At 43.4% G+C, this 15,967-nt stretch overlaps 1 protein-coding gene across 1 annotated transcript in view; it reads right to left on the bottom strand.

Moving 5' to 3' along the window:
- The window catches only part of SORCS3 (sortilin related VPS10 domain containing receptor 3), a 334,020-nt gene that overhangs the window by 36,872 nt on the left and 281,181 nt on the right, over positions 1-15,967 (bottom strand). The window contains exons 15-16 of the mRNA XM_075423696.1: positions 4,429-4,546; positions 2,754-2,887 (exon numbers count right to left, since the gene is read on the bottom strand). Of these exons, the coding sequence (XP_075279811.1) occupies positions 2,754-2,887; positions 4,429-4,546 (252 nt within the window). The remainder of the gene's footprint in view (positions 1-2,753; positions 2,888-4,428; positions 4,547-15,967) is intronic.

The raw sequence follows: 15,967 nt of genomic DNA, 5'->3' as shown, positions 1-15,967 counted from the left end.
GGAGGGAAAAGAAAGATCAGTGAGCATTTTAATACTGCTTCTGAGTTCCTTCTGCCATTCTCTCTGTCAGAAAAAGGCCAGGGTTTGCTTTTGGAAATGACTGCGAGGGTTGGCAGGAGTCACCCCTGATCTTGACTCACGAGGATTTGTTGAACTGGGGCCCCAGATCATGATTTATGCCCCTGAAATTGAGATCAGCCTTCTGTCTAACAGCAGGAAACAGGTAGCACTGCAGCATGAGGCAGACAGGGGCAAGGGCTCTGTGACCACATGGGAAGAAGCACAGCCCTCACAGCTTGTGCTGTAGGACTCCTGCAGTCACTTGTCCTGTCTGCCCATCTCTCGAAGGCAGGCTTCATCACACCTAGTAGTAGTAGCATGGGATGCTCTATGACCAGAACCAGCCTCCAAACCTACTTACCGGGGAAGCGGAGGGCCTGTCTGTTGGGACCTGCTGGTCAGTGTACTCACACAACCCCAGCTGATGACGCTTCTCCTTTCCCTGACTCTCTGCAGGACCTACTCACTTCACGTACAAGAGATGGGGCAGTCTGTGCTTCCAAGAACAACTGGCAATTGTCAACGCAGCCAGAAAAGGCTGAGCAGACATCCTTCCTTTTCAAAAGCACCAAGTTAAAGTGCAGGAAGGAGCTCCTCTTCCAACTGTAGATACTTACAGTGGGGACGTAGCTCCATAAGCTCCCTGCCTAGAGCCTTCTTCCAGTCAGTGGAGAGAAAAAGCACTTCTCAGCACCTCCCCTTCTCATACTGTCACCCAAGTGAAGGCAGATGAATGATATTCTAGAACAACCTGTATCTTGCCACTGACTAAATAACTGTTTCATCCTTTAGAAGTTACAAGTCAGAGCAGATTAGTCTACCCTTCCTCTTCAAAAATCACTTTTAAGATAATCAAGCTTGGTGCCCTATTTCCAGCACTGCTAGAGTTTCCTTCAGACTGATTGCCCCACATCTTCTTCCAGTCAGCCCTGCAGACTAGCATCAAAACTCACCCTTAAACTGCAGCTGACTCTTCTGATTCTCCATCACCAGCTATAATAATTTTGCAATTTGAAGCCAGTTAACAATTCTGTTGGCAGAGCAGAGTCTGAAACAAAAGCCAGCTTGCTGTCCTGTATTTCCTCTGCAGGACTGACAAGGTTAACAGCAATATTCTCTCATGTTAGTGGGAAAGTTAAGCAAAAATGATGCTGAACACATGTAAGGAACACGTCATTTGATTGAAAAGGTACATTCTGATGCAGACCCTTTTCAAGGCAGAACAGCACTTAAGGCCAATTTAGCTACCACAATTTTCCACTTACAGCTTAGAAAAGACAAGCTTCACTGTGAAAATAGAAAGCTGGTGAGGTACAAAGCTGCGAAAAAAACAAAACAAACCCAAGAAAGAAGAGCAAATTCATAAGCATCTCTGGAGACTGATTCTTGGTTCAGAGCTCAGAGGCATATGCCAATGCCAAGGGCAGATACTACAGGGCAAGATAGTTTGTTCACTCTGCAAGTTCCCATGACAAGAACAAAGGGCAATTATCTCCTGAGTCAAACTAAGGAGTCTCAGATGTAATTTTGGCATTAGAAACAAATTAAACAGCCATTCAGATAAGATGAAAATCTCTGCTTTATATCCCTGAACATCTTTTAGAGCCATACTACTCCGATATTTAAAAGGCTTTGGTTTCTATCTTTTATTCATTTTTGCCACATTTCAGTGTGTTCATGTTCTAAAAAGAACTGTGAGTCTCAGCTGGCATAAGTCCATATAATTGTGCAGATCTCACGCCTCACACCTCTTCAGGAGGGATTCGAAGGTAAGTGAGGTCTTCAGCAATCACACTGATACCGAATCAGACACTGATCCTGATAACCTTCTATAAAAATGAAAATGTTTTCTCAGCTGATCTGCTTTCAGCGTCTTTTGAACTCCATTTAAAGGACATTCTGATCATTTAAGCTCAAACATCACAGCTATTGACAGTCTTAAATCTTTAAAATATTGCCTATCACAGGTTCTCCATAGGAATTCCTTCTACAGAGATCCTGACTGTTACATTTCTCCCATCTCCTATGCCTGACTGTCAAGCAGTATCAAGCAGTGGTTCGTTTTTTCCCTGTTTTATTTTTAAACTGCTTTCAAAGTGACCTTAAAGCAGTTTGGAAATTATGGCCCCATTAATTTAGAAACACCAATATTTATGCAAAACAAGTAGCTACATTTGACAAGGATAGGCTGTACAGTCATGTCATAGAAGCTCTTTCACAAATTTCTCGATAAAACGTTGCTAAAAAGAAACAAACGGTTTCCAGGAATTCAAAGAAATAATGATAAAAATGTACATGTTTTGCTAGCTTTCTTCCTAGGTATTCAATGACCTTGCAAGTGAGGACAGAGAAATTCCCTCTTTCTCCTGTGAGGGGCATGCTTTTGACCAGAGCCGAGTGCCAGCTTCTAGAATGATGGACAAAATCCAGTCATACAGTACTTGCAATTTTCTGCTTTTGAATTCCAGGCTTGGCTTTCTCATGGAAATTAACAAATATCTCCTGTAGATGAAGGGGACACCTTCCTCACACAACAGGTATAGGGATCACATCTACGCTATATGATACAGTCACAGCCACGAAGCTGCATGAGACTCTGTTTCTCCACAAGGTTTTCTGTCTGGACAGTAGCTCAGCCACCTTCAATGCTACAAGAACAGTCCCTTCAAAAGTCCCCAGAGTCACATACTCACCACTCAAAGTCCCCTTGACTGCAGACACATGGTTCAGACACCACATTTTGGGAATAGTCCTGACCTAGGGAACACTGGGCTCCAGGCTTGCGTTTCTTATAGATCTTCCTCTCTCCCATGACACAAGGCTCCCCCTTCAGCAACCAAGGAACAAAAGGAGAAAGAAAAATAGAGTTGTAGTGGCAGCTGGGCCTTAAATGGAGCATTTTGTCAAAAGACACAAAAGGCAATGAAAGCATGAAACTACCACTGGGAGAGTTGGGAGCTAAGAGTCTAGCTCCCTTTTGTGTCTTTGTAAACTTAAAAGCCACCTTGGGAGGACCCATGAGCACAGTGTGCTCAACATTGTGTTGGGATGCTAAGGACAATGTGCCAAAAACACCTGGGTGCCCTAGCCATGGCATGCAGGCAGTAATGCCATATTTCAGAAGACATCTACCAATGTATCCAGTCCTACGAATCATACTGAAAAGACAATGGGGATGTACTCCAGGCTTTCTTCCATATGTCAGGTGAAATATACTACAGGAAGAAGTGCCCAAGCCTGAAACCCAGGGCAGGGACAAATTCTATGTGTGGAACCCAGGAGTCCTGGCTGCCCTGCTTTTTCCTTGATAGACCTGGCTTTGTCATAGACCTCAAATAATTTTGATGGTCTGTTATACTGGGCTTTTGGAACACAAAGGTTTCCAAGAGCACTACTGGGAGTAGCTAATCTAAAAGAACATTTGACTTTTAGGTGAGTTTCTATAAACAGAATTTTTCCTGATGCAGAAATAATTTGTTTGCATAGAAGTAAGAAAAAAAGACAATACCTAATTGAAATAATTCTCTTTCCCATTAACAGTGATTCCCAAGATGAATGCCTGGTTACACACATCTTCTCTTTTCTTTCATTGAAATTATTTTATTCAATTCTATGACTTCAGTTATCCGATGCATCCTTGCCAAATTAATGCTTATTTTTAATTCATGGATTTAATTCAGGAATATCAGAGTGCTTATAGTTCTGGTTGTAGTTATATTGTCATGCAGGGAGTGAGATATCGCACTGGTGGCCAGTAACACATAAGTAATCTTCAGAGGGTATTGAGCTCTCTCAGTGATAGTGGCTACTGGACCTAAATATATCTAGCATGAAAACAAGCCAGAGTGTATGAAAAGCAAAGCATGAATCCTTGGAATAAAATTAAATAAATTGGTCTTCTCTAGTGTCTTTTATTCAAGAGCTCCCCAGAGTTTTACAGACACCTGCAGGACCTGCAGGATGAATACATGTTTTTATTTTCATTTTTGAGTAGGGAAAACACAGGCAAAATGAAAGAAAATTATTTTCATGAGTCACTGACAGCTACAAAGAGTTCAATGTCTCCTACAATTCAATCACAAGGTGAAGTTTTACATTGCCCTGAGCACCAAGGGCAAAAAGATCCAGCTGGTGTTTTCATACAAAGAGAAGTTAACAACCTCCCTAACTTGCCCGGAGAAGACTGGTCCCGTGTTTATTCATGCATATAGTTCAGGGGAAGTAAAGCATCAACAGGTTAGAACTGTGATTTGATGGATGCAAAAAAATCCATACGCCTTGCTGAAAAGAACGAGTACATTCCTACCTGGCAACATAGACTATGGGAAAAGAGACCCCCCTCACCCCCTCCCTACACAATGGGAATACCTGATTGTGCAGATGCCAGGTTTGGTAGTCATCTTTGTTACACCTCCATGTGAAGATTGACTGGTAGTCCACCTTGACCAGCTGCCATTCAGAACGGAGACTGAAGTGCCCAAAAACTCTGGGCATGGGAGAGGAAAAAAGAAAGAAACAGTCAGCCACAGATATGCTTCCATTAAGCAAATACTGCAGAAACCAATATGCAGTCTTGGAGCTTGATGCCAGAAAATGTTATGAATATTCAGTTATGAATAACATTTCCCTGTCCCTGTAACATCCTAGGATTGCTTAGCCTTTGCCTGACCCCTTGTACAGCCTGTGTTGAAAGGTCTTCCATGCCTTCAGTACTTCGCACTATGGGCCCCGAGCCTAATACAGGCAGCTAGGTATCACTCAGAACAATAAAGAACCAGACTAGAAAGCAACATATGTAATGTAAAGGGAGCTATTCTGACGAATATATGGGTTTGGTTGTCTCACTGTCAAGCCTCCCTTAGCTGACTCAGTTTCTTTACTGCTACACTTTCGCATTGCACTACTTAACGAATTGTAAAAGAAACACCTCCAAAAGCATATTTGGGATATGGACTGTAAGCAAGCGACCCTCAAAGACAGCAGGCTTCCTTCCACCTAGTGAATGCTCATGCAGCTAGTAGGAGTAGAATTATAAGCAATCACCACCGTAAGGTTATCAGTAGTTTTTCCTTAATTCTTTTGAGTAGGTCACTCATCAGCAGCATTCACTGATCACACTGCATGGTTCACCTAGCTAAGTAATAAGTCGATTTTCAGGATGAAAATGACGCTTTTTCCCACACAACACCAGGGCAACACAAAACTTGTACTGAGTAAGGCAGTATACAGCAGCAATAGGTGCTGAAGGGTCAGCACCCAAAAGACAGTGGAAGAAGGACTCAGACTGTAATTTAAAAATGAGCCACAGATCTGTTACCAATAGGGTGATGAAAGAGATCATGTAAAATTGAATAGCACCAGAGGCTTCTGCCCAGACTTGGACCAGAACATCGGCAGCAGAGCTGGTTGTTGAACACAGGTCTCTCTAAATGCTGTCCTAACTATATGGCACTCCTTCACCTGCAGGGAAAGCTATGAGCATGCTTCCGTGTCTGGAAGGGAAGGAACAAAGCAACAATGAGCGCTGATGGTATACATCACCAAAGTACCATCACCACAAATACTAAGGGACTCTGCATGTTGGAAGCTTGCACCTTCACCAAAGAAAGCAAAATCCTAGCAAAAACATGGTTTAACTAATAAATAACACCAGGCATCCACACAAAACACTCCATCCATCCAGAAACATTGCATGAGTTCTGCAGGGTGTTCAATTTTTGATCAAGTGACAGCTTCCTCTTCCCTTGGTCAGCTGTGATTGTCTCAGTAAGGAGCAGCTTTTCAATCAGCCACAGCTGGATTTCCAAAAAGGTGTGTAATAGGAGGAAATTATGGCAGGGACATGGGACACCAGACTTTAAAAGCCATTAATAAGTAGCTTTTAACAATATATTAGCAAGAGAAGAAGGGCTAAGGAGAATTTCCATCCTTTATTGGATGGGGGGGAAACATACTGACAAAGGATGAGGAAAAGGTTGAGGTACTTAACATCTTCTTTGACTCAGTCTTTAACACTAAGGCTGATTGTCCTCTGATACCCAGCCCCCTGAGGTGCAAGACAGGGACAAGGTGCAGAATGAAGCCCCCATATTCCAAGTGGAAACATCTAGTGACCTGCTATACCACTGAGGCATACACAAGTCTATGGGACCAGATAGGATCCACCCAAGGGTACTGAGGGAGCTCGTGGAGTTGCTCACCAAGTCACTTTCAATCATTTGTCAGTAGTCCTGGCTATCTGAGGAGGTCTCAGTTGAGTGGAGTTTAGCAAATGTGATGTCCATCTATATGAATGTCAGAAGGAGGATCCAGGGAACTACAGATCTGTCAGTCTGACCTCAGTGCTTGAGAAGGTTATGGAACAGATCATCTTGAATGCCACCATGTGGCACACACAGGACAATCAGATGATCAGGTCCGGTCAGCATGAAAGGCAGGTCCTGCTTGACTAACTTGATCTCCTTCTGCGACAAGGTGACTCGCTTAGAGGATGAGGGAAAGGCTGTTGATGTTGTCTACCTAGATTTAGTAAGGCCTTTGACACCATTTCACACAACATTCTCCTGGAGAGACTGTCTGCTCATGGCTTGGATGGGCATACACTTTACTGCGTTAAATGGTGGCCTGATGGCTGGGCCCAAAACATGGTGGTGAATGGAATTAAATCCAGTTGGCAGCTGGCCACAAGTGATGTTCCCCAGGGCTCAGTACTAAGGCCAGTTCTTTTTAATATCTTTATCAACTATCCAGATGAGGGGATCGAGTGCATATTCAGTAAGTTTGCAGATGACACCAAGTTGGGTGGGAGTATTCAATTGCTTCAGGTTAGGAAGGCTCTACAGAGGGATACGGACAGGCTGTATCAATGGGCCAAGGCCAATTGTACAAGGTTTAACAAGGCTAAGGGCCAGGTCCTGCACTTCGATCACAACAACCCCATGCAATGCTACAGGCTTAGGGAGGAGTGGCTGGAAAGCTGCACGGAGGAAAAGGACTTGGGCGTGTTGGTTGACAACCAACTGAATATGAGACAGCAGTGTGCCCAGGTGGCCAAGAAGGCCAACAGCATCCTGGCTTGTATCAGGAACAGGGTGGTCAGCAGAAGCAGGAAAGTGATCGTGCCACTGTATTCAGCACTGGTGAAGCCGCACCTCAAATACTGTGTTGAGTTTTGGGCCCCTCACTACAAGAAAGACATTGACGTGCTGCAGCACACCCAAAGAAAAGCAACAAAGCTGATGAAGGGTCTAGAGCACAACTCTTATGAGGAGCAGCTGAAGGAACTGGGGTGGTTTAGTCCGGAAAAGAGGAGGCTGAGGGGAGACCTTATCGTTCTGTACAGCTACCTGAAAGGAGGCTGTAGTGAAGTGGCAGTCGATCTCTTCTCCCAAGCAACAAGCGATAGGGCAAGGGGAAATGGCCTCAAGTTGCGCCAGTGGAGGTTTAGATTGGATATTAGGAAAAATTTCTTTACCAAAAAGGTTGTCAAGCATTGGAACAGACTGCCCAGGGAAGTGGTGGAGTTACCATCCTGGTGGTATTTAAAAGATGTGGTGCTTAGGTATATGATTTAGGGGTGGCCTTGGCAGTGTTAGGTTAACAGTTGGACTCAATGATCTTAAAGGTCTTCTCCAACCTAAACAATTCTATGATTACTACAGAGTCTCATTGTCAGGAGGAACATCTCAGTACACATAAACAACAAAAACCCGACAATGATCCAGTTGATTTGTCGTTTAACATGCCAACTTCTTCTCTATCATAAATGAATACATAGAACAACCTAAAAACTTGTTTAAAATACAAGTTCCAGATTTTAAAAATTTTGAATGTACTGAAACCCAAATCTTTTCTAACAGTCACGAAGCAGTAAATGTCATTTCATCACCCTTATTGTGAGATTTAGAGGGCAGAAAAAGAATGCTTTGTTTCCTTGTATCACATCATTCAGTAACCTACATTTTTACCCAAGCCACTTATGAGATCAAAGTTTTTGTTTTTTTAATTATTCCAGACTGATAAAGAAAGAGGGATAGAGAGATGATTTACAAATTTCCCTATGAAAGCGAAAAAGAAACAAAAAAGCAAACTTCCATTGACTTTCCAAGCACTGACTGCAATCCAGACCCTGTTATGTCCCTAGCATGCAGCTATTCTTTATTCTAGTTCATCTTAATTTACACTATAATCACACAAGGTTGTTGACTTTGCTCTCCCCCTCACTGCCCAAACTACTCCAGTAGACTGTAGCTTGCACCAAAATTCCTCTGTATTCTGCTGTTTCTCATAACACAGTGACCATACAGGAATCAGTCACGTTCCCTCATTTAGGCTTGTCTCAGCTCATGGGTGTCAGGGAAAGAAAGGAGGTAGGGGAGATCTGAGAGCCTGGAGTTATGGGTTTGCTGTGGACACCTTTCTATGTCCAAGTTCTGCCTCCCAGAGGCAAGCTCCAAGAAGCTGACAAGAAGGGGAGAGGATACTATGCAAGAAAAGCCTGTGACAAATGCATACACAGGTTAGAAATAAGTAGGTGCAGAAGAACTTATGTGTAGGAATGGATTTACAAGGTAGATTGTTGCTGGCTCCTCAGAACTTATCTTAGTGTAGTCCTAATTGTGGGGTACCAGCAACAGGAAACACAACCTCATTCAGGCAAAGCTACAGAAGAAACTGTAATTCCTGTTCCTCAACACAGAAGGCACATCCTGGACCAAAACCAACTCCTGGAAACCACAGCAATATGGGGTGTCAGGATACTTGTTGGCATAAGGAGGGAGAAGGGACGAATGGGAAACAGCACAGAGGGGGAATGAAGACCTCCAAAACTGTACTCAAGTAGGAGTTCTAAGTCCAGCTTCCCTCCTCACTTCCCCTTGGCACTGCGTAAATCCCACCAGCTCTTACGCCACAACTGCTTTCAGCACATATTCTTATGGAGTGCACATCTTATCACAGTATTACTGCACAGCTGGGCAGATCTCCCATGAATCTTGTTTGTCCTGAATCTGATGCATGACTGAAATGTCATTCCGACAAAGCAGAAACTCAGCAGGCAGAAATCATTTAGTCCAGCAGATTTATACCAGTTCACAATTTGACCTGGATGTTTACTACACAGAAAACATAGCAAGAGGAGGGGAGAACTTAATCAAATACAAACACCTGCCTGAACCCAGAAGATAATAGGGCTGGAGAAACCCAACACTTCAGTAGCAAATGCATCTCAAGCAAAATGTTATTCCTCAGACTGACCCTTAGCTAGCTGTCCAGCAACAGACCAAGAGGCTTCTTTGTGCTTTACAAGCTACAAAAATTGCCAGAACCACCTGCATTTTAAATCTGTTGAAAGAAGCTAAAAAAACCACCCAACCCTCTGCCATGGAAATTCTCCATGATAATGATAATTAATGGAAAAAACAAGGTTTCCTAAGTGGAAGGCAATATATTAGCATTCCAAAAGCACAGAGCATTAGCTACTCTTTAATTAAATGATTTCCAAGAAGATCTTTGTATATAATTGCTTTAATTTAGACGGAAACAATGCTACACTAAATGTAATTAGAGGAGTGCGAACAGAGAGGGATGCTTTCCTCTGTGCTGCAGAGATGGTTCTGGGTCACCAGATTCCTGAAGTACTAACGTCCCCTGCTTTGCTACTAAAAAGCTTCTTAAGCCTGACCAACCATTGCAGTGCAGCCTTCAGAGATAAGAGCTGCTCAGATGCAGAGCAGCTAGCAAGCAACCGCACTCTATGAGCACTGCTCACCAACAATAAATGCAACCTGGACACCTACAGCACTTTTTGACTGACCAGCCAATGTGATGAAGGTTACACTACATTTCAAGACACCTCTGTTGTGCATTTGAAACTTCTATGTGGGTAAGCAGACACAAGGAATGGAGAAGAGTGCTATGTTATCTGTGGGGCTCCACTGGACTCTCAGAAAGCTTTTCTTGGGAAGTGATGAAAACCCTCATTTTTTGTGGAATTAAAAATGGGCTAAACAAATCATCACAGGGAAAAATCCCTGACTTGGCAAAATCAGGTATTGCAGCTGAACTCTGCTTTCACCAGTTGTGTGAACTCCATCACTGGATATTTTTCCATAGTGACTAAGGTGCATGCACATGACCCCTCCCCACCCCATCTGTTTTGGGGCAGCCAGGCCCAACAGAGAGGGTTGGGCAGACAGCAAAGAACTGCAACATCTTGAATCTGCTAGTGTTCAGGTATCAATAAGTTCTAAGTGCTCCACTACATACATCTGTATTTCTGCATCCAGTGTAGCTGATCTAGAGGAGTTGTAAAAGGCAAGACAGGAGATAGTGTACAGGAGTTAACAACTTCTTGTTGGCTCAAGATGGAAGAATCTTGTGTGCTCATTACCTCAGCAGCCTGAACTGTGTTTTGTCTCTTTTTTTGAGCCTATCTCTTTTAGAAACAAAACAAATCCCAAGGAAAGAGATGGAAAAGGGCTTGGTGGGAGTTTATTTTTCCCTACTCAACTGATGAGTCCTCTCATTGCTTTGAAGATACCATCTCATTTATCTCATCCAACTCCCATGTGCCTTTGTTTCTCATTTACTTTGTCTGCTCACTACATCGGGGAGGTGGATTTTTTTAAATAAATATAGCTAAACTATCAAGATGATACATGGGAAAAGGGGACTATGTACTATGAAATTTGCCTCAGTAACTTTGTCTACCATGGTATAACTGAAAGCTCTTAATTCCTTGTTGCAAGGATAGAAGACAAAAGAAGAGAGCTGTGTTTTAAGGTCCAAGTCTGGGAAGTCAACACAAAAAGTATGTTTTGATTTTTTCCATCCAAGCAGTCTGATCTGGGAGTCCTTGAGAAGCAATAAATACAACAGCCCAGATAGCATTTAGACAGAGTCAGTTTTCTGACTAAGCTCAATTCAGCAAAGGTTCTCCAACTTCAGCCATAGAACGGTAATTTACAGGCTTTAGACAGGATAGATTTTGCTCTGTCCCTCACAGTAAGCAGTTAAAACTCCACATGAAATCTTAGTTAATAGGACAGAGTCTTCTCAACTGGCTCTACGCATATCTCACTGTGAAACCACTGCTAGGAAATAACAAAATGCTTCCCAATCCCTTCTTTGGAGAAACAAGGCAAAGCTTTTACTGCCAAGGCTAGATGTCATTAATTCAAAAGAAAAAAATTACTGGTAACTTGGAAAACAATTCTAAAATGCTTACAGATTCATGATGTAGTCCTTTTGGAAAAGGTTATTTGGTAATGCTGCTATAATCACATCTTTCATTAATTTTTAAAATATGCAGTAACTTACAAATGTGGTATATACTGACTTAACAACCTTGTAGAGAAACTATTTAAAAGGCTTTTTACGTTTACACCATGTTCTCTTGTCAAATTGCATTGCTTTTGCCTTACCATTCCTTGCATTGTTGATAGTTGTGCTTTTTATGTAATTCAATACTGCTCATTCCTGACAGGTCAACAGAATGAATTGAGGGTCACAAGATAACAACTCATCCACCTCTGGTCCATAGATTCAATCCCTGTCCCTGCCTAGGGTATGAGAAATAGATCACCTCAAGTAATAGCTCCTGTATTGCTCACAGGAAAGGCATCAGCTGTATCCATCTGGATCTATCCCTGCTGGCAGTTTCAGACAAGCTGCCCAAGCATGGAAATAGAAATGCCTTCTCATGCACAAATCAAGTGCCATTCTATCATTTCTGAAGTAAACTGGCAGGACATTATAGGGAGCAAGCATGCATTGAACCTGTTTGTACTTGGCTGGTCTAGATATAGATGGAGGACTTTTATCTTCACTGGTCAGTCTACTTCCACTGCATGTAATGGAAGATAAGAGTCAAAGTTTCTGATAACACCTCCTGTCCTCAGTTATGCCCATCAGTAGGACAGATGACTGAAGATACAAAGGAAGGAAGCAGCTGATAAGGTCATCTTCACTACACATAACGTCAAATGTATCCTCCTTTCCGAAGCCTTTTTCCCTCACTGGACACCAACAAGGTGAGACAGATGAAAAAGTACCTTACTTTGCTTCTCAGAAAGTACCCTGGGGGCCTCTGAAATCAGATTTTAACAAGATCAGGCCCTACAGAATAGACTGTTTAAGTTTTATGCATTTTGAATATCTAAAAATAAAATAAAAACAAAAAAAATAAATATACTTAATAGCACCTTTTGAGACTAACTATATAAGCAGATAGATGGAAGGATCAACAGAAGACTAGATAGAGAGCCAAATATATACTTTAAATGATAATACTGAAGGAAAAGCTAATTGCAGTCTCATCATAAATAGACCACTTCATTTAGCAAAGCCTGAAACCAACCTTGCCTTTTTTCCCCCCTTTACTGTAAAAGAAAAATGCTTGCAGAGGAAGTGCCTCAGCAAGCAAAAAAACCCCAACAGTAAAATCACCCAAATCAGTAAAGGTTTCAGCTAACCCGAATCTGCACTTCTATTGTGGGAATGTAGAGAGAGAGAAAGCGAAGCAAGATTGCCCTCTGATTCCAGTTAAAATCCCCCTTTATTTACATCTGTTCCTCTAACAGGTAGTGCCAGAAGTAGCTATTTAATGGGCAGACCCAAGAAGTGCTATGAAGCACAATCTGGAACACCACCTCCTGGCAGAGAAATAAGCGTTCTGGTTTTTTGCTAGTCCCCTGGATGGGATGAAGTTATCTCAGCAAAACCAGGGGAGCCCCAGATCAGGGCAATCACAGCTCAGGAGCACTGAGTGGTTAAGTCACCAGAACGGAAGTTGCACACTCTCTCAGAATCACAGAATCACAGAATGTTTGGGGTTGGAAGGGACCTCTGTGGGTCATCTAGTCCAATCCCCCTGCTGAAGCAGGGTCACCTACAGCAGGCTGCACAGGACTTGTCCAGGCGGGTCTTGAATATCTCCAGAGAAGGAGACTCCACAACCTCCCTAGGAAGCCTGTTCCAGTGCTCCGTCACCCTCAGAGGGAAGTTCTTCCTCATGTTCAGATGAAACTTCCTGTGCTTCAGTTTGTGCCCATTGCCCCTTGTCCTGTCACTGGGCACCACTGAAAAGAGCCTGGCCCCATCCTCCTGACACCCACCCTTCAGATATTTAGAAGCATTTATTAGGTCCCCTTGCAGCCTTCTGTTCTTCAGGCTGAACAAGCCCAGCTCCCTCAGCCTTTCTTCATAGGACAGATGCTCCAGCCCCCTTATCATCTTTGTAGCCCTCCGCTGGACACTCCCCAGTAGCTCCTCATCTTTCTTGAACTGGGGAGCCCAGAACTGGACAGAGTACTCCAGATGAGGCCTCACTAGGGCAGAGTAGAGGGGAAGGAGAACCTCCCTCTACCTGCTGGCCACACTCCTCCTAATGCATCCCAGGATCCCATTAGCTTTCTTGGCAGCCAGGGCACACTGCTGGCTCATGGTTAACCTGTCGTCCACCAGGACACCCAGGTCCCTCTCCGCAGAGCTGCCCTCCAGCAGGTCCACCCCAAGCCTGTACTGATGCATGGGGTTGTTCCTCCCCAGGTGCAGGACCCTGCACTTGCCCTTGTTGAACCTCATGAGGTTCCTCTCTGCCCAACTTTCAAGCCTGTCCAGGTCCCGCTGAATAGCAGCACAGCCTTCTGGTGTATCTACCACTCCTCCCAGTTTTGTGTCATCAGCAAACTTGCTGACTCTCTGATGTCCAGCAAACAGAAGCACTTGTTGCTACTGCTGCAATTTTAAGAGCTAACCATCAATCCAAGGCCATCCTCCCTTCCCAGCACATATCACCAATGTGGTTTCATGAGCAGGCCTTGATCAATGTCACCCTCAGCATAGTGGCATAGCACAGACTGGAGAATTCCTCTCTACAAACAGCTAGGATATATATCACTTGGTCTGACCCGGAGTCACCCAGGGTAGGTCCATGCAGCATCAGCTTGGCCCCATCAGTGCCAAAGTCAAGGACCAGAGCTATTCAGATTTGGCTGGTCTGCTCTCATGAACTCTAAAGTCATTTAATTTTAGGGCATGATGCACAGATGTGGATCTGAGCGGTTGCCAGGTAAAGCCTGCATATGTCTAAGCTCTGCATTTCCATTCCTGCGGCTCTTGGCAAGCCTGGAGAATAAAGCTCTTCTGCAAGACCTTTTCTGGCACTTACACACCCAGCACTGAGACAGAGCTAAGAAGCCTAGCGAGATCTGAATGGGGTGGTTCCTGCTGGTTATTGTACTTTATACCCCAGTGTTTCATGCTCCAGGAGAACTGATTAGGTCAGCATCGATGTGGCATGAATACACGGAGGCAACACAAACCAGTCACTGCCATTTCCCCTGATCCAGAGTGCTGAGTAGCATAGACCAGAGGTGGGGCGATGACCTAACAGAAGGAGCAAAGATCCAGCCAAACATTTTAGGTCTAGCTTAGAATCAGCTGCGTTCCTGTACAAGGTTCTCTCACTTCCATAACAGCCTTGATTTGATTTGGATTATTCTCCTCACTAACCAGGCTGCTCTGGTTCTACCTTACCTGGGAAAATGGTGAGCCTATGCTAGAGACTCCTGGCTCAGTGCACACACTTGCAGAAGGACATGGTATATAAATGTACCTCCATCACTTGTTGAAATTTATAGCTTTTGAGACAATAAAAGAAAACGCTGACAATTCTACACAAAAATGGGGGCCTCTTACGAATTCCGGACCTGAAGCCATCTGTATGTAAGAAAGTAGCAGTAAACAAGACTAGCTTCTATGTGCAGGCTGAGATGTTAGGGCCAAATACACAGAAGCAGCAATGGAACAGATGCAAACTGTGCCAGCAGAGTTAGGTTTTACGAATGGGGAGTGAGAGATGAGCTATTTCCCCATGAATTAAACATAAATCATGACTTTAGAGAAAACCAAACAGGCTGTGCAACTTCCCAATTGTTTTTTATTAGGGTTTAGATGGAATTAGTGTTAAAGGAGGTCACTGTTTACATGGAAATTGGATGGAAAGGGACAGACAAGGAAGCAGAACGTAATTGAAAGAGACACAGATCAGCAATTAGGGGGAGTGCAAGAGGGAGAGGGAGAGTTATACTGTCTCATGACTGGCAAGATGATGAAGGGAGCAAGAGACTAGAAACAAAGAAAACATAAAAGATGAAAGATGACACTGGAAAGGCAGGCAATTGCCAAGAAAAGCCACTATTTTTTTTCCTAAACAATAAATATGGTCTTTAAGAGCCACTTTGGAGCGTTTAATTTGGTTGCTTTTAGCTGACCTGTTAACTAGGAACAGTAGCCTGAGGGCAACTGGGTGATGATTCAAGGCTGCTGTACTTAGTGTGCGGGTAGAGTAAGAAAAATGGCAATTTTTTCTAGAACAAAGAGATGAATTTTCTTCCAAATAAAATATACCATCTATTTGGATCTAGATTTTCAGCTGGTGCGATTTAGTGTAATTCCCATAGACCATACCAGCCTTGCTCTACTGCTACTGTATAGAGGGAGAAAAAACAGCAGCCGTGAAACTATCAAGAATATACCAACAGCAGACAGCAGCTTGCATGATGACAAATTTGTTCAAGAAAATCTTGGTCTGTATTCTGTTTCCCAAGGGGAAGGGTCAAATGAGAATTTCACTGAATTTCTCATGCAGATGAAATCTGAAGGAAATGGGTTTTTTCCACCTTCAAGTGAAACTGAATGTCACGATATGGAGCTTTTCCACAGAAGACAAATTCAAAGTGTTGGCCAGATTCACTGAACAGCAATTGAACTGGTCATGGCAAGCTGCACCACTGCCAGATTCCAGGTCAGGAGGGATGGATGGGGCAGGGGAAGAGTTTCTGTGAATACAGCGAAAACCCAAAATCTTGAAATGAAAATCCTGGAGTATAATCACGGCAGACTT

Source organism: Opisthocomus hoazin, chromosome 6 (assembly GCF_030867145.1).
Source record: "Opisthocomus hoazin isolate bOpiHoa1 chromosome 6, bOpiHoa1.hap1, whole genome shotgun sequence".
In the NCBI taxonomy this organism is placed as follows: domain Eukaryota; kingdom Metazoa; phylum Chordata; class Aves; order Opisthocomiformes; family Opisthocomidae; genus Opisthocomus; species Opisthocomus hoazin.
The sequence above is the reverse complement of the archived record's forward strand: the minus strand, read 5'-3'. Positions and strand labels throughout refer to the sequence as shown.